Here is an 18,606-nt window from a genome sequence, read left to right as displayed (position 1 = left end):
TGCTCTCCCTGGACTAACGGAGTGCCTTATCCACCATCACAGCATTCCACACAGCATTGTTTCAGACCATGCAACTCACTTCACATCCAGATAAGCAACAGTGGACCCATGTTCATGGAATCCACTGTTCTTAGCCTATTCCCCACCATCTTGAACTAGCTGACTTGATGGAACTATAAAATTATATTCTTTTGTTTTTTGATAGAAAATTTTTAACACACACACACACAAAAAAAAAAATGTTATGTATTGCTAGGTTTCAAACCTGGGACAAATGGCTAATTGAGATGGCCATTAATATAACAAAGCAGACAGTGGCTGCCAGGTTCTCCTTGCATCCCTCAGTCCCTTCTGGCTGGCATACCCTGCCCCCTACCCTGAACTCTCCAGCCCAGATGTTGGGCTGGGCTTCACTTCCCCATCCTTCAACTCCTCTGGCCCCTCTATAATTCTGCCATTTTGGCTATGCCAGTCTCTTAGCCCAGGCCATCCCTCTTGGTTGGCAGCTTCTTTCCATCTCCTCACAAAGCCCAGCTCAGGGTCATCTTCACTCTGGACTCTCCCAGATGTCTCTGCCTCTGGCTATGCTCTCCTTTTTATGTACAATATTTTTTTTTTCCTTCATCATACCTAGAAACAGTCATGTGTGTATGTGTGGTCTAGGGTGTCAGATTCCCTGGAACTGGAGTTATAGTGAACCATCATGTAGGTGCTGAGAATTGAACCCAGGTCATCTGGAAGAGTGGCCAGTTCTCTTAACCAATGGCCATCTCTCTAGCCCCTGGAATGGCCTTTTGAAGACACAGTTACAGTGCCAATTAGGTGTCAGTAGCTTGGAGGGCTGAGGATTCTCAAGAAGGCAGTATATACTTTGAATCAGCACCCAGTAAATGGTACAGTTTCTCCATAGACAGGATTCAGGGACCTAGAAGTCAAGGGCTGGAAATGGTTTCATTCATTCATTATCATCCCTAGTGACCCATTAGGGACTTTTCTGCTTCCTGTTCCCATGACCTTAAATTCTATTGACCTAAAAGTTTTGGTTCCAGGGAGTGAAGTTATTTTGCCTGAAGACAAAACAAACAGTCCATTAAACTGGAAGCTCAGACCTCCCTCTGGCCACTTAGGGCTTCTGGTGTCCTTAAGCCAACAGGCTAAGAAAGAAATAGCAGTGTTAGGAGAGATAATTGAGGCAGAGTACCAAGAAAAAAATGGATTGCTTCTCCATAATAGAGAGGTAAGAAAGATTCTGTCTGGAGTACAGAAGATTTTTTAGGCCCAAAGTGGTTTCCAACCTTCCTAATGCTATGACCCCTTGATACAGTGTCTGATGTATCATAACCATAAAATTACTTTCATTGCTACTTCATAACTGCAATTTTGCTACTGTTATGAAATATAATGTAAATATTTGTGTTTTCTGATGGTCTTAAGCGACCCCTGTGAAAAGGCCGTTTGACCCCAAAGTGGTCACGACAGTCAGGTTGAGAACCGCTGCTTTGGGGTATCTCTTGGTATTGTCCTGTGCTGTGATTATACTCAATGGAAAACTACCAATACAAGCAGGATGACATAAAGACCCTTCAGGAATGAACTGTGGGTCATCCCTCCTGAAAAAGAAGCAAGACCTGCTAAAGTGCCTGCTAAGGGACGGTGAGGGCAATACAGAATGAAGAGTAGAGGTAGGTAGTTATAAATACCAGCTAAGGCCGTGTGACCAGTTGCAGAAATGTGGATTATAATTGACATGAGTGTTTCTGTCCTATTTTGTTAAGAACATGTTTCTGCATACATGTACACATATTAATATTTTGTTTTCATTCTTCATCTTGTAACACCTATTGAGATATCAGTAATTATTATCACATTTAAGTTATGGGACACCAAAACACTAAGCATGCCTCAAAAAAATCAGTTTTCCCCAAAGGAGTGTCTCTGAGTATACCATCCACACTTCAGGGGAGGGCCCATGCCAATGCAAATAGACTCCATGCTTTTTGTTTGGTTGTTTGGTTTTGGGTTTTTGTGGACTTTTTTTCTTATTGCTTTGGTATGTTTTGTCTTGTTGGGGTTTTGTTTGTTTTGTCATTTTGTTTCTTTTTTGTTTTAGGAAGGGACAACATGAAGTTGGGTAGATGGGGAGTTGGAGAGAATATGGGAGTTGGGGAAGAGAAAAGAATATGATCAAAATAGATTGTATGAAAAAATGTTTTCCTTGTGTGTGTGTGTGTGTGTGTTTTTTAAGTTGAGGTTCTTCAAGGGATCTTGGATGTGCTTTTGGGTCCTGAGACACAGTATTTCCCACAAGGGAACAGTTGCTATAGGAAAAAAAAAATCTATCTTTGCAAGGAGTGTCTTATCTACCCCCTTCTGCTTATCACCTGTGTGAATAGCTAAGTCAGTGAACATCACTGAGTATAAGTGTCACAGAGTGGCTGATGGGATACTCAAGAGGAGATTGAACTGCATAAGGAAGCTATCTATGGCTCTGGGATTTTCCACCTGGAGCTCAGATATAAGCTCATACTTTGTCTTCTCTAGAACCTTAGCGTCTGGTGACTCTTTCCAAAATTGCTCAAGTTTTTATAGGACAGTTAACTTATAGTCTCATGGGGAAGCCTTTGGGTTATATTTTCAGGGGTGGGGGTCTAGGGAGCTATCAGTGTGGACTAGAAGAAAAGAGAACAAGAACAGTCTCTGGAACCAGACTTCTTCTGTTTCAAGCCCAGCTTTTCACTTGTAAATTGGGAAGCTTGACAAGTCCCATAAACTCTTGGCATCCAATCTCCTGTCTGTAAAATGGGACTTCCTTACAATGCTTGTAGAGAAGATTAATTTAAATATCTGCCAAGTATTTGCAACACAGCCCAGTACAGAGAAACCCTGTCTCAAACCTCCCCCTCCCCCCCAAAAAATCATCTACTTAACCTTTGTGGTGTTTTGAATAAGAAGTGTCCCCCAGAGTTCCAGGCATTGGGATTCTTTGGTCCTCAGTTGGTGGTGCTGTTTGGCGAGGTTCCGGTGGTGAGACTTACTGGAGGAAGTACCTCATTGGGCGCAGGCTTTGACATGAGAGACTTGTGCCAGTTCCAGCTGGCTGCCTGCTTCCGAGGTTGCCACCGAGGATAGGAGCTCTCAGCTTCCTGCTCAGGCATCATGCCTACAGCTGGCTGTTATGCCTCCCCATCGTGATGCACTCTTCTTCCTCTGGAACCCTGAGCTGAAAGAAAGGCCTTCTTCCTTAAGTTGCTCTTGTCCTGGTGTTTTACCACAGTGATACAACCTTACAGTACAACAAAACCCCACCAAACGCTTAAAACCGAAGTTGTCAACCCAAGGCCCGAAGCTTATAAGAACTGTTAAAACTACAGGAAATACGAATAAAGAAAAAGAAAAGAGACCATCAAAGGCCAAAACAATGTGCCAGCAGTCTAGCTGTGCTCTACTGCATCTATCCTCATAGCTACTAAGAGCTTTCAACTCTTTAGCAATTAAAATTAGAAAGCATTTGTTAGTCAGGAAGTTGAGGCCTTTCTTTTGAGGTACTCTTAATGACTGTGACAGGGAAGATCAGTTTGGTCCCTCTTGGTAGAACTTGGGAGGGGGTGGGAAGCATTTACTTCCATTCTCCTGGCCGGAATACTGACCTTCCGGAAAGCGCAAAGACGCTTGCAGATAGGGCAAAAGGAGCTGTGGAAAGAATTTGGTGCAGAGGTGTCCTAGTCCAGAGAGATAAGGACAGATATGATTGCTGTGGACCCAGCAGCCTTGGCGGTTTGCTCAAGCCGAGTCTTGCGGACTTCAGCCAGCGGAGCCTCAGTGGGCGGCGCCCCGATTTAAGCCAGAACGTGCTGGGTGGGTCAGAGTCTGAGTCCACAGCGGCCTCTCAGAGAGAGAGGAAAGGAAACTGCAAGGCCGACTTGTCTAGGAGTAACTGTTACTGATAACACGCCCATAGAACTTGCTCACAGCAGCAGCTTTGGTAATAGCCTCGAGAGGGGAAACGACCCACGGGGTCATTCACTGAATATGGACCAGATTCAGTCAGGGAAGGAATGTCAGCCAGGAAAGGTAACGAAGCACCCATCATGCAGCACGCTGCAATTCGAGTGGATCTGAAAGACACTATTCAGTGAAAAACTCCTCAGGCCAAAGGCCACACATAATGTTATTTCTATTCGTGTGTAATGTGCAGCACACACATTAGAAAGTAGATCAGTGGTTTGTAGGGAGTAGAAGGAGAGGAGAACGGGAGTGACTCTCTGGTTGCATTGGTGTGAGGGAGCGTTCTGGAATTGGATACGTGAGGGTTGCACAACCGGGAAAACATACGAAAACCCACCAAACCACTCATTTTAACAACTATGTTATGGGAATTTTGTCTCAACAAAACTTCCATAGGCAGGGCAGTCACTCTTCCGGTCTGCTCTTCTAGTTTCGCCACCCCACTTTTTTTTTTTTTTTCCTTTTTTTGCTCTCATAGACGGCTGTGATTTTAACATCTGAAGCTCTGAAGTCAAGCTCTACTGGATTCAAATCCCAGCTCTTCCAGGATGAACTGGGTAACCTTGGGCAGAGTGCCGCCCCTCCCCCATCGATAATAATGGAAATAAGAAGGAACACGACATCACTTGCCCAGTGCTGCTGAGCACTTTCCATATTTTCACGCACTCACTCACTCAGTCCTCTACACTTGGCCGTCCATGCGTTTGGTAGGGATTTAGGTGCAGGTCAAACACGGAGAGAGCCGAGACTATCAGGGACTTTGTGAAGGAAGCAGCGCCGATAGCAAATGGAAGGGCAAGTTGTATGAGCAAAAATAAATAAATAATGAAATGTGTCCCTTCCGTATGATTAGAATACTGGTATCCATGTTATTTTGCCGGTTCACCTGTTCCTCCCGGAAATAATTACCAGTTAACAAAAATTAAAAATCATAACCAATTTCTAGAGAAAGGAAACACTTTCCCTAGTCCAATATACATATGAGAAATAGGTATTGATCAATAAAATAAGTAGCTAGTTTATTCCTGCAGTAAACCTTCACGTTTTAACCTACTTGCCCTTTACTTGATACTTTTTAGATTTTTTTTTCCCCTACATGACTCTACCATATTCATGTCAGGATTTCTCTGTTAGCATTCCATCTCAGGAATGTTCCACAGAATGTGAACCGCCTTTATTCCCACCATTTGGGAGCCTAGGGCACGCAGGTCTCTGTGAGTGAGAGGCCAGCCTGGTCCATGAAGCCAGCTCCCGACCAGCCTAGGTTAGTTTCACAGATGTTGCATCTCCTTCCTGGCAAAATTTTTCGTGGTTTACCTTGCCACTCCCCTGCAGATCCCAATTCAACAGCAATGCTTAACGATCACGTTTAATGCCGCCCGGTCCGCGAGAGTGCACACGAGTACCCTTGCGCAGGGCTTTCCCTGTGCAAAAGAGCATGGGGAGATTTATTTCCGAGGCAAACGCCGGGAAGCAGGACGGCCCCGTCCTAAATCCACAGATTTGCACAACAGTTCGGGGCCTGGGACCGCTGGGGTTTTACCCCGGCTTGGCCCAGCCGCTCCCGCGCAGGTTAAGTGGCGAGGGCTGGGCAGCCTTCGGGATTAGCGGATCAGGGTGCAGGGCCAAACCGACTGACCTACTCCACCCCAGGAAGCCGCTCCCGTCCCGCCCCGCGACCCTTCATTGAGGAGCGCCCCCTCCCCCGCCCCCGGGGTCGGCGATCACGTGAAGGAGGCGTGCGCGCTCGTGACGTCACGCGGCCGGGCCCAATCGGAGCTTCTGTTTATGTAGAGACCTCGGACTCCTCACGACTCCGGCTGCGCAGTCTGAGCTCGCCGGAGCAGGAGCGCAGCGGGGAGGGCCGGCCGGTGGCCTTCCGCAGCCGCGGTCCCGCCCGCTCCCCGGCGTGTCCCCCCCCCCCCCCCCCCCCCCCCCCGCGCCTTCCCCCCGCCGTAGCGGTGCTGCTGGGTCCGCGTCCCGCCTCTGCGCCCGGAGGACATGCGGAAGAGAGGATGAGCCAGAGGGACACGCTGGTGCATCTGTTCGCCGGGGGGTAGGTCGGTGCGGCGTGGAGGCTGCGGGCCCGCGGGGGGGGGGGCCGCGTCGGGCCCGGGCGCGAGTCGGGGCCTAGTGCCGTGTGTGTGTGTCTGTGTGTGGTGTGTGTGTGCGCGCGCCTGCCCGACCGCCGAGGCCCACGGACCCCGGCTTCACGTAGGACGCTCGGGCCGGCGACGAGATGGGAGCAGGCCCGGCCTCCCCGCCCCGCGCTCCTGGGCCTCACGTTGCCCACGTCCCGCGGGCGACCCTGTTTCCGGCCGCCGCTGCGCGGTTGGTGCCGGCGGACGGGGAAGGCGGTGTTGAGGTCATTTCCAGCTCTGGATTTTTTTTTTTTTTTCTTCTTCTTCTTCTTCTTTTTTGCTTTTCCTGAGCTTGCCCACGTTGCGGGAGATGGTGCAAAGCGGCACTGGCTGTGAAGTCCTCCTCCCCGCCCCTCCCCCCGTCTGTCTGTCTGTCTCTCTCTTCCTTCTCTCCTCCCCCGTCTCTTTTTTGGAGCGGGGAGGGCAGCCCTCTGAGCCCTCGCTGCTCTGGAGAAGGGGGGAGGGGTTGGTAGAAGTCATGTATTTAGGTGAATATTTAACTATATATGTGTACAGGCTTAGTATGGAGCCTGAAGTCTGGTTTGCTGATAACCCCCACCCCTCCTCCGGCCCCGGCACGAATGCTACAGCCATTTTGCTGAGCCAAGTTTGTTCTTCCATTCGGTTGTTCCTCCCCGGTTATTTTGGAGAAACGGGACAACGTTGATATTTATCTGCAAGAGTATACATTTGTCATTAAAAGAAAAAAAAATAGCTATGGTGAATTAACTTTTTAACCTTTATAACAGAATGATGTTGTATTCTCAAGCCCCATGGTTTGATTTTGGATCAACCACTTTAAGAGTATCAAAAGAATATATATTCATTCTCCTCATGTTTGATTGATTTGAGTTAGTGTGTGGGGAGTCTGTTGCCGATAATGACAATACTTGTTTGGCACAGATTAAATTCAACACTTATTATTAACCAATTTTGAACGGTCTTCATTCTGGCGTTAAAACAACCAGTAATTTTGTGAAAATCAGTTTGATCTTTGTTTCTAAAACGTTTACTGCCAGTAAAGGACTGATTAAATCTCTGCTGTACCTTACTTTGGACATGCTAGGCAAGTTCACCACAGGGCCCTAGCCCAGCCGCTGAAGGCATTTTATTACCGTGTGTGTGTCCGTGTCTGTGTGTGTTGGGAGTGGGTAGGGGAAAGTAAAGTTGTTTTGTCCTGTAATTGGATTTCTACTTGTAATTCGATCTTCTAGAAACACCTGAAAGTTAGAAGATTGTAGATGTAGTTCAGGCTGATATTTTAATTTAAGATTTAATCACCTCACCTGTAAAACAGAGTTGACATGGCCTCTTCTAAGGCAGGCCCTGCATTTGTTATTTGGGGCTCCCAACGTTTGTTAGCCTTTGTTCAGGCTTTATATACTGCAGGTCTTGTTAAAGATAGGGAATGCTTGCATACGACATGAATGTTAGTCTGAATGTATTAACTTTCCAGCTGTACCGGAATCGTCACTCTGTGTTTATCAATACCTGTGAATTTAGGCTGTTCTGTTGAAGTTTATATTGTTGTTGAGAGCCAGGATGGTTTTTTTTTTTTTTTTATGGGATCCAAAAATATTAATTCATTCCCAAAGAAGATCTAGTATGTGCACAGTGTAACGTTAAATGGGACAAGATGCATGTTTGGGCTTGTAAATTCCCTTCCTGCATTTCATCGTGATTTCATATACAAATACAGTGGTTGCATAAGTGATTTACCATACACTCTTTGTAGAAACGGAGTGGTCAGTGATAGCAAAAGTCATGTTGATCAAAATAGAGGAAGAAATACAGATGTCAAAAAAATTCTCTAAGGGGCAAACATTTTCATACATGTAAAATGAGGAATAAGTAATTGTAAAAGTCTTGACAATTCTACAGTACATAAATTTAGTTTTGTATACTATTCTGGCAGTGTTGTGTGTGCTGAACATGGAGAAATGTAAGGCAGGTTATGTTGGAAATGTCCTTAATTGAACACATGTAATATATATCAAAATTGCTTATGAAGAAGTGCTAGGTTTGTTTACCGTAATAGGATTATATACACTAGGAGTTGTAAAATTCATTTTACTACACAGGAGAGGCGTGGCTTTGTAGGCTTTATGCTTGGACTTCCTCACATACAGGTATGATTTGGATTATGCCCAATATATCTTAAAAAAACCAAGACTAACCTTTCATAGTGACATTTATTCTTAGGCAAGGGTTTTCTTAACATGGACACCTTTGAGTTCCTTTTCTGATAACTAAAATGTGCCTCAGGTGGATACATCAGGATCCCAGAAATATTTTTACTGGAAACTGTATTGGTTTTGTTTGTTTGTTATTTTGTGCCACCCATGCACCCACCCCTAACCAGGGTTTCTCTATGTAGCCTTGGTTTTCCTGACTTTGTAGACCAAGCTGGCCTTGAACTCACAGCAATCACCTGCTTCTACCTCCCTGAGTGTGTATTGTTAAATAGGGACATTTGAAACAGACTAGCACTGGACCTTGGGTCTGAATGACATATTCATGTGCTTAACTCGTGCTTTCTTTAAGGCAGCCTTTGATCTCATTACGCTTTTGCCAGAGTTAATATTCAGAATTTGTAAGGTCATTGGTTGGATTGAGTTACAGAGACATATCATGGTAGCCTGCAAAAAAAGAATGTAAATAAGGTTTAGTATTTACAGTACTGAGATACTATATGTCTGTTCATATACATAAAGTAGTACAATGAAAATTTTTATTAATATCATTTATTTAGTAATAAACACTTGTGATGAATTTTGTTGTGAAATTATTTTACCTGCTTCCTTGTAAAATCAGGCCAGAAGTAGAATACTTATTTAATGAGAATTATTTTTACTATGCTGTGTCCATAATTTTTTACTATTCCCATTTCCTCCATCTCCTTTATTTTTCGTGTGTGTGTGTTTTCTTTTTCTTTTTTATGATTTGTTTAGGTGTGGCTGGAGAGAAGGTTCCGTGGTTTAAAGTATTTGTTGCCCTTGGAGAAGACCCAAGTTTGCTTTGATTCTCAGCATCCATGTGGTGGCTCACAACCATCCAGAATCCCAGTTCTGGGGGATCTAACAGGCGCACACTACCGAACACTCATATACATGAAGTAAAATAGACTTTTTTTTAACGTGTGTGTGCGTGTGTGTGTGCGTGTGCGTGTGTGCGCGTGCGCGCGCACATGCACATGCATGCATGTACGTCTGGGTATATGTATGTGCACTACATGTTTATAGGAACTCATGCAGGCCAATCAAAAGAGGGCATCAGCTATCCTAGAATTGGTGTAACACAGTTGTGCGGGGAATTGATCCCAGGACCCCTGCAAAACCATTAAGTGCTCTTAACTGCTGAGCCATGACCCCAGTCCCATCCCGTGACTTACCTAGAGACCTGTTGGGCTGCGACAGCAAAATGCCTTAAGTCAGGTGGCTTCTAAAATGTTAACATTTATTTGTTCCAGTTCTAGAGCCTTGAAAGTCTATTTGATGATGACAAATTGCATGCCTGCTTGGTAAGGGTAGACTTTCTCAGACTGTACCCTCACTCTGTCCTCAGATGGTAGAAGGGGCTAGCTGGCAGCACTCATAATTTTATGACACTGATTCCAAACGTAAGGCTCTGCCCTCAATATCTAGTCACTTACCCAAAACTCAGCCCCTCTTTTCAGTAGTCACCATAGGTGGTGGGATTTGAACCTATGAGTGTGTGTGTCTGTCTCTGTCTTAAACATTGAAATATATCCCCCGTGAGACTTTCATTCTAATGGATTGGAAAACTAAGAGAAGTTGCTTATCCTGACAGAGTATTCTTAAACTTTCCCTTTGGTGAATTAGTGTGCGGGCTGTGGTGGGACTAGGATTCTAGAATTCCCAAGAACCCTTGGAGTGGTTCATAAAAAATAGTGTGACATTGTTTGCCTTTCACAAATGTGTTGACATTTGTCCTGGTAGTCTAAAAGGCAAAGCTGTGTAAAGGCAATTGTTGGTAGTCTAATTATTCATCTAAGAGCAGGCTTTTTTTTTTTTTGTGGGGTTGCCAGTATCTCTTAAAAATGTTCATGAAAGGGTCTAGGAAATGACTCATTCAGGGAAGCGCCACTGCCTAAGCATGCAGACTTGAGTTCAAATCTTCAGTAAAAGATCATCAAAGTAGAAGAGCCAGCTGGGTGTGGCAGCACTCTGGAGGCAGAGGCAGGCGGATGTCTTCCAGGTCAATCTGGTATATATAACGAGGCCATGTCTCTCAAAATAGAAAAGCAGAAAATGTGCCTGTAATCCAGTGAAGCAAGTATACTGTTGCAAGGAAGAAATGTTGAGCTTTCTAGTGTTACTGTCATAAATTATGTCTAAGAGCTCCTAGCATTGGATCTGATCTGATTGGAGACTTTTAGTGATTTTGATTAGGTGTTTATAGACCAAGAGTTTTGAAAGTATGATTGGAACAGGAAAGAGATAGAAAACAAATGGATAACTTTGAAATGCAATACAAGGGGAGCAAGTAGATTTAGGTCATACTTTATGGGGGATATTTACTTTTTTGAAATGTATCATATTCCTTCTGCATATTTTCTTTCTATGGTGGATTTTTTTAGTTCTTAGATACTGTACAACTCTACCTTGATCTACTGAGAGTTTCTTTCCACAGTTCTGTGTTTAGTCAGTTGGCCAGCATCTTCTGATTTTTGTATTATTAGTCTTTATTTTGCTCCAACATTCACTGTAAGAATAATAGTTTATTGTGTTTTTTGTTTTGTTTTGTTTTTTTCTCTACTGGAAACACCTCACATAGCTTAAATACCCCTTTATTTTCAACAGTTTATCTACTTTTTCATGGTAATATATCACTATAGGAAATGAATGTTCCTAGCCATTTTAAAAGAGTGTGTTTCTTGCCTTAAATACTAAAATCTTGGTGATAATGCTCAGTCTGAAATACTGGTTAACAAATAAACTACAAAAGAAAAAGTTGAAGTCAAGAATTCCTTAATGAAGTTTACAGGATTTTAGAGATGGCCCACATGTTTTAATATACAAACCCCCTTGTTAACATTTTTGTGAACTGATTTTTAGTGTTTCTTATGGAATAGTGTATTATATAGAGACAGAAAAATGTGTTAGCCCGTTCATTGTGCTTTTACAAGGATAAACTGCATTTTCTGCAGAGATAGATCTGTGTAAAGATAAAAAGATGAATTTCCAAGCACCTTTTAAAATGTGCACACAGTCCAGTTTTGTGAGCCTACTCAGGAAATGCCTTTCACGCTTAGGAACTCCCTTGCCTGTCTAACAAGTGTTCTGACCTCAAAATGAAGGCAGCCCATGCCAGACAGTCTCAGAATCGGTTCTGTGTCATGTTCATCCCTTTACTCAAACAGAATCCTTAAGATTCTTAGGTTCCTACGCTTCCCACCTCAGTTTGTTTGGTAAAAGTTTTTTTATAGACAGTAGAACTAGTTCTAGTGGCTCAGCAGTTTGAGACTGTACAATGGTTTCTGCATCTGTGTGCCTGGCAGGTTCATGAATCTTAGCAGTATAGCTTAAATTGATATGCTTGTTACTGCTGTTCAGTGAAAAAGTTCTTTGCCTTTCCCATCCTCTCACTCTCAACTTACTCTTTGTGCTTCGTGGTCAACTTGTGTGGGAGAGCACCTTGAAGACCTCAGTGGGCACATTGCTTTCTTATAAGATCTGTTGCAGAGTATTTTATATTCAGTCTCTTGTCTACACTGTACCTGACTTAACTGTGCCACTCAAGAGGTTGGTAAAAAGTATTAAAATGGCTGACCACTGGCATGCCAGAAATTTTCTCATATGTACATAAGCAAATAGAAGCCAACTCCTCAAAGTTGGGTAAGCTTACCACACAGACAAACATAAAAGTAGAAGAGTTTTAATTGTCTTACAAAGGTGTTGAGTTGAACAAGATTTAAGTAGTCATGCCTAGAATACATGATTGTCCTATTGCTCTGAGTAATCTTGGTTGTTTTTTTTTGTTGTTGTTACTTTGTTTTTTATTCCCCTGGTTCCTTTTTCTTCCTGGTCCTTTCTTCTTTTCTTTTCTCTTTCCTTCTTTCTCTTTCTGGATGGCAGTGTTTTGCCATGCAGATCTACAAGTCTTGCTCTCCTTGCCTTAGCCTCAGATATGCTAAATTATATGTGCATACAGCTCTGCCCAACAACTGCCTATACACTATTATTTTGTGTGTCTGGTGTTTTGCCTGCCCACATGTCTGTGCACTATATGCATGTTGGGTACCCTTGGAGGGCATTGGATCCTCTGGAGCTGGTGTTACATACTTTTGACTGTCCATGTGGGTGCTAGAAGTTGAACTTGTTCGATGGAAGAGCAACCCTTGCTCATAACCATGAAGCCACTGCATATAAACTTAAAATGCACATTGACCCTGGTAGTTTGACTAAGAAGAAATAATTGAGGTTACTTTGTATATACCAAAGGTATGACGCCATTTTATAGTTCAGTAAGATTTATAATCTAGATATGTTTGATGCTATAATGAATTTTTAATGCTCTTTGGTCGCAAACTTGGCTGTTGTTTCCTTGGAATTTCCAGTGAAGAAAACAGAACAAATGAGTGATTTACAGAAATAATTTTGAATTGTGAATTTTAATAGTAAAATAATCACATAAACAGATTAATTGTCTGGCATACTGTCCTTACTCTAAGTCATGGCCACATCACTGGGTCAGAGGAAAGTAGCTCTAGTAGAGGGCAGGAATCTCAGGGCCAGGGTTAGTGCACTTGTAGTGGGGGCCGGGGAAGCTTGTGTATAAGATTTGAAGATTGTCAATTTTTCTTTCTAGTTTGTCATTTTCCTTGTGTCTTTGTTTTTGCTTTGCGTTTATATACCCATGGGTGGCCTGGAATTTGCTGTGTAGACCAGGCTGGCCTCAGAGATCCACTTGCCTCTGCTTCCCAAGTGCTAAGTGAGACTAACATTGTGCACTGTCCTATCTAGCTGCTTTTTCTTTCTCTTTCTCTTTTACTTGTGTTTTTCTGATAGTTCAGTGTCAGAAAACCTTAAATCCCTTTCATCCTCCTGGTGATTTTTAACCTAGAACTTCATGCATGGTCAGTTATAGGCTTTTCAGATAGCTGTTTGATTTCAGATACTCCCTCGTCTTGATTCTGTAAAGCAAACCAAGAGCCTCATGCACCAGGCCCCTTAGCTTGAGACAGGATCTCACTGTTGTGCTGGAACACCTTATGTAACCTAGACAGCCTTGAGCTTGTGATCCTGCTGCTTCTTGCTAATTTTTAAAATTAAAAACATGGTATTTGATTATGCAGATTGGTGTTTCTAAAAAGTTTATTGTCTTACAAAAACTTAACTTTATTGGTATGAAACTGGAGGAGTGAAAAAAGGCTAAAATAATATTACATAGTATTTGTTGTTTGAGATAGTGCTAGCCTAGACTTGCTTGCCTAGACTCACTGTGTAGCTGAAGTTTAACTTGAACTTCAGATTATGCTTCAGCCTCTCAAATGCTAGACCCTGTGCCATGGCTCCCAGGCCCTTCCCAGTAATCACTTGCTTAGCTTAGAATAATTGTGCCATCCACATCTTATATTCATAAATGAGCTAAATACTATATATTGCATATATTTTAGTTGTGCTCATGTTCATTGAGACATAAAGCTAAATGTATTGTAGCATGGTGCTGTAATTGTGTACACTAAGTTGATGTTGCCATAAAAATGAAATGCCTTTTCGTATCAGTTGAATGAGTACAGTGTTGCCAGGCCAGCCAGGCTTATAGAGTGACCCTGTCTCGAAAAGTAATGTTTTTGAAAATAACAAAACAAAGCTGGTGAAAGATAATGGAACCAGCCCCACCCCCACCCTGCCTCACCCTTACTTTGTCGTGGATGTCTGCATCCAAGTCTAGACTTTATAATTCTCATTGATTTTTAAAATATTTTAAAAATTATTGTATATTATGGTGGATGAGAATTTAGTGTGCCACTTTCCATTCCTCGTTTCTATCTTTTCACAGTTACAGCACAGTTTTTAATAAAATTAAAATTATTACTTTTTTTTATTTTTTTTTTTTTTTACCTTATTACCAGAGTTTACCCTTTTGGGAGGGCAGGTTTGGTTCAGTGTTTACCTTTTATAAGAGTAAATATCTACAAAGCTAAGTTGTGTCTTATGCTTGCTTTCTTACTTGAATAATGTCACTTCCTCCCTAAGAGTTAATAATTGTGCTCATTTATGATTCTTTTTTCTTAGTTATGTGAGTATTCATACTTGCATGTGGTTCTTTTGTTGTTTGGTTTGGTGTGGTTGTAAGACAGGGCCTTATGTAGCCAAAGATAGCTTTAAACTCTTGATCTGTGTTGGCTTCCCAAGTGCTGGAGTTATAGATAGATGTAAGCCACCACAACTGGCTGTTATTTTCTCTGGTCAGATACATTAGTTTTATTCACTTCCTTTGGCAGATTTTTGTTCCTCCGAACTCTCATATCATCTGGATTGACTTAATTTCTAAGTTTGGCACTTCCTTGCCATTTTGTGGCCAAAGGTGTGTGTGTGTATGTGTGTGTGTGTGGGGGGGGGGGGATTATTTCATTCCTGCATTCAGTTTCTACTTTTTAGTTAACTGGCTAAGAGAAAAATTAAGTTTAGACCATTCTCATGCATTAGTATCCTTTGTGTGCTAGTTATTTTGTTTAGGGTTCTAGAGATAAGATTGTGATTATTGAGAAGTCTGACATTATGGTGATTTCTCCTTTTTCTGTTATTTTCTGTTCTTTCTGCCCATCGAAGTCTTTCTTTTCTGCAGTTGAAAAGATTTCGGTAGTGCATCTGCTTTTTGTGCATTTTGTTAAACTTGGACTCAGATTTTTGAGCTCATGAGGGAATTAGACTCCTGTCCAGGAATGTAAGGAATGCAGTTTTACAGAGTGCTTGCATGCTGGGAAATTAAGCCTAGGGCTTAATTTGTGCTGGGCAGACACTATCATGAAGTCAGATCCCAGCTGTATTCCCTTTAGAAAGTAAGATTTCTGTCACAAATACCTGCTACTTCTGGGAAGGTTCTTTCTTGTTGGGTATTTTACTTATGGAAGTAAATACATGTTTTGCATAATGTAAATGTATTCAGCTTCAGATACTTCATATATTACTAATTTTCACATTTGACTTCTGTCCTAGTTTTCTTTTTATTGTCTGGCAAATACCATGACCAAAAACAACTTGGGAAGGAGAGGGTTTGTTTGGTTTAACATGTCTTGATCAGAGAGTAGATCACTGAGGAAAGCCAAGGAACGACTTCAAGCCCGGCAAGAACCTGAAGGAAGGCTTGAACTCAAGCAGAGGCGTTGGAACACTGTTGACTGACTTGCTCTCCATAGGTTGCTCATTTTGTGTTCTTAAACAATCCAAGACTTTTGCTCAGAGTTGGCACCAGCCACAGTGGGCCAGACCACATCAACCATTATCAAGAAAATGCCCGGAAGGGCATGCTCAGTGGCCAGGCTGATGGAGGCATCTTCTCATAAAGATTCCCTTTTCCCACATAACTAATTTGTATCAAATTGACCAAAAAATAAACAGCACAGCTTTCTTTTAAAAAAGATATTCTGTGTTGAGATTTTTATACATGGATACAGTGAAATCTATTTCTATATCCTCCCTCCAAGCTCACTCAATACAATCCCTCAATTTCATATCTTCCTTTTTTTTTTTTTTCATAGCCCATTAAGTCTACTTAGTGCTGTCTCTGTGTGCATGGGTGTTGGTCCATCCACGGGAACATGTCTACTATTTTTCCAGTTATTTCTGTAATTGGGTTGTGAGACAGGCTTCCATGTGGCTTTGTATACACCCTTCCTTTGGGTTGGGTTAGCACTCTTCTCCACCCCTAGTCTGCCCGACCTGCAGGGCTTCAACGTGGGTTCCTAAGGGAGGAGAGTGGAAGGAATGGGAGGGGACAAGCGCAAGGAAGGAAGCCAAGTCTGTCTGATCAAGGCTTCATTTATTAGAAATTTTTACCCAACTTATATAGGGAGAAGGCAGGAAAAGGGGGAAGGTAATTAGCTGCTGCAGGAGACAGGAAGAGTGCTTTCATGTGTTAAATAGGGTACCTGCAAGATACCATAGGGATGTTTTCTCACGGATGCTCTAACAAAACGGATGTCCTCACAGTCTATCACCCATGAGTTAGGGTCCTAGATAACTTTCACTAAATAGCTTTAGGTCTCCACTAAATGACCTTTGCTCACTATTTGGCTTTGGCCTAGTAAACACCTTTTTGTCTCTACTAGATAGCTTTGACTCACTAATTGACTTAGGCTTCAGTAGATAGCTTTGGCTCCCGGCATTAGTCCTTTTGTTTATATAGTTAGGTTTTAATAGATTCTGTTCAAGATGTTCTTTGTGAATAGTGAAGTTCCATGACATTTTCAAACAAGTATATATTGTACATTGAACATAGTTACTCCCCTGCACTCATCTGCAGAGGAATTTTAATTCAGAACATGGCTGTTCTGGCAAGAGATCACATCCAAAGACGTTTTTAGGTCTGTGTGCTTACTGGAATACAGACACATCTTTAATCCAGGAGACAGAGGCAAGCAGATCTGAGTTCAAGGCCAGCCTGGTATAGAGCAAGTTTCAGGTAAGAAAAAGCTTAGGTCCAGATGTAGTGGTGCATGCCTTTAATCCCAAACAATGAAGGTAAAGTTAATTTGTAGATGGAAGCACTCATGTTTGAAAGTGATGTCTAATTGAGTAACAGAAAAAGTGATGAATCAGAGAAAGACTTGACAGAATAAGATACACCCAACTCTCACGAAAAGAAAGGGAAGCTACCTAAAGGGCAATGCAGAGAGAAGAGGCAGTTTTACCGGGACAGTAATAGAGAGACAGGTTGCAGATAGAACTCATGAAGACAGAACAAGCCAAAGAATGAGGAGTCAGGAGGTTAGGGCAGAATGTTCGAGTTTGAGGCCAAGCAGAGCAATTCAGGGGTGGAGAGAGAAGCCAGATTGAAAAAGTCTGCCAGGAGAGGAGTTTGAGCCAGAACAGCTGAGTTGAACCAGCCAGGCCAGAGCTCAGTAAGACAAGAGTGAGTTTATTAAGCTGTACATCTGAGGCTGAAAATGTCTAGGCCTCAGAGGGATGGAGGCTAGAAGCTTCCAGGACTAGGCCTAAGGTAGCAAAAGGAGGCAGTAAGCCTCTGAGACAGCAGTTACATCAGGAGAATAAAAGATCCTTTTGTACTTCTCCAAACCGTCTCATTAGTCTCAGTTCTCTGCTGTCCTCTCATATACATATATTTAATTCTCATTTCTTGTTAAGTACACAGTTGAAGTTTTATTCCAAGAGTTCTCTTGCAGTCAGTTTCTTCCCAAATTACTTTTCTTGGTGACCACAGATCTCATTTCTGCTCCTCTAGCTTTGCCTTTTCTAGAATATCATAAAAGTGAAAATCTGATATAATTAAAGCGCTGTGTGAGAGGTGTTTCTCAAGCAACATGTTTGAGATTCATCCTAGGTTGTTTCTTTTTATTGAAGGCTAGTACTCTTTCATTAGTTCAGATATTTTTTGTGGTTTTTCAGTTTTTAGACACTAAATGTTAAGATACTGTAAACATTTATAAAACAGGTATTTCAGCATGTCTGTTTGTTTCTGTTGGGTCAGTACCTAGGAGTGAGATTACAGTTTACATGTATGTTTACCTGTGGAAAGTGTCATTCTGTTTTCTGATACGGTTGTTTCAGTTGTCTTTAATTTTAGCCATAAACAGCTGCATATCCCATTACATCCCAGATGACTTTAAAAACTTTCTGTGCTTTGTTGACTAAACCTGTCATTTCTAAAATATCTTGTTAAAGCTTTGTCAATGTTTCTGAGTACTTTGCCAGGCATATAATTTGCAAATATTCCCTTAGCCTTGGCCATCTTTCCACTTAACAATTTCTTTCAAATAGTGCAAGTTTTAAATTTTAGTATGATAGAGCATTTCCGTTTTAATTTTATTAATGGCATGTAATTAATATATCAATATAATATAGTCTTTGTTTCATATTTGGAACACTGGGCCTCAAAACCAGACCTTTTCCATCTGGGTCACACTTTGGGTCCTGAATTAATTTCTTTTTAATGATTTGTTATTTGAAAATTTATTTTGAGTGAGTGATACTGAGTATATCCCTGTGGTGGACTGCTTTTCTTTCTTTTTCTGATGCCCATTTTCTGTGTTAACCTTGGATTCTGTCAGCTCTTCTTTCACTTCAATAAGATCTCTGCTGAGTCATTATTCTCAGGACTTCATTGGGTAACGTTTAGGAAAAGTTGTTTCCCATTCTTCTGTTCTTACTGGGTTTTGTTACGCCTTTTCAGATAGGCTGGTCTGAAACTCACAGTGATCCTCCTACTGTGTGTGTGTGTGTGTGTGTGTGTGTGTGTGTGTGTGTGTGTGTGT

At 42.1% G+C, this 18,606-nt stretch overlaps 1 protein-coding gene across 2 annotated transcripts in view; it reads left to right on the top strand.

Moving 5' to 3' along the window:
* The first annotated feature begins 5,943 nt into the window (after positions 1-5,943).
* Positions 5,944-18,606, top strand: part of Slc25a36 (solute carrier family 25 member 36) — a 36,502-nt gene continuing 23,839 nt past the window's right edge. Inside the window, exon 1 of one of the 2 annotated variants that reach the window (XM_055629722.1) lies at positions 5,944-6,061. In XM_055629722.1, coding sequence (XP_055485697.1) covers positions 6,021-6,061 — 41 coding nt within the window. In that variant the 5' untranslated portion in view covers positions 5,944-6,020. Of the gene's footprint in view, positions 6,066-18,606 lie in introns of both variants that reach the window. The other variant, XM_055629723.1, reaches the window with a different exon arrangement.

Source organism: Psammomys obesus, unplaced genomic scaffold (genome assembly GCF_907164565.1).
Source record: "Psammomys obesus unplaced genomic scaffold, mPsaObe1.curated_primary_1811, whole genome shotgun sequence".
NCBI classification, from domain to species: Eukaryota; Metazoa; Chordata; class Mammalia; order Rodentia; family Muridae; genus Psammomys; species Psammomys obesus.
The sequence above is the reverse complement of the archived record's forward strand: the minus strand, read 5'-3'. Positions and strand labels throughout refer to the sequence as shown.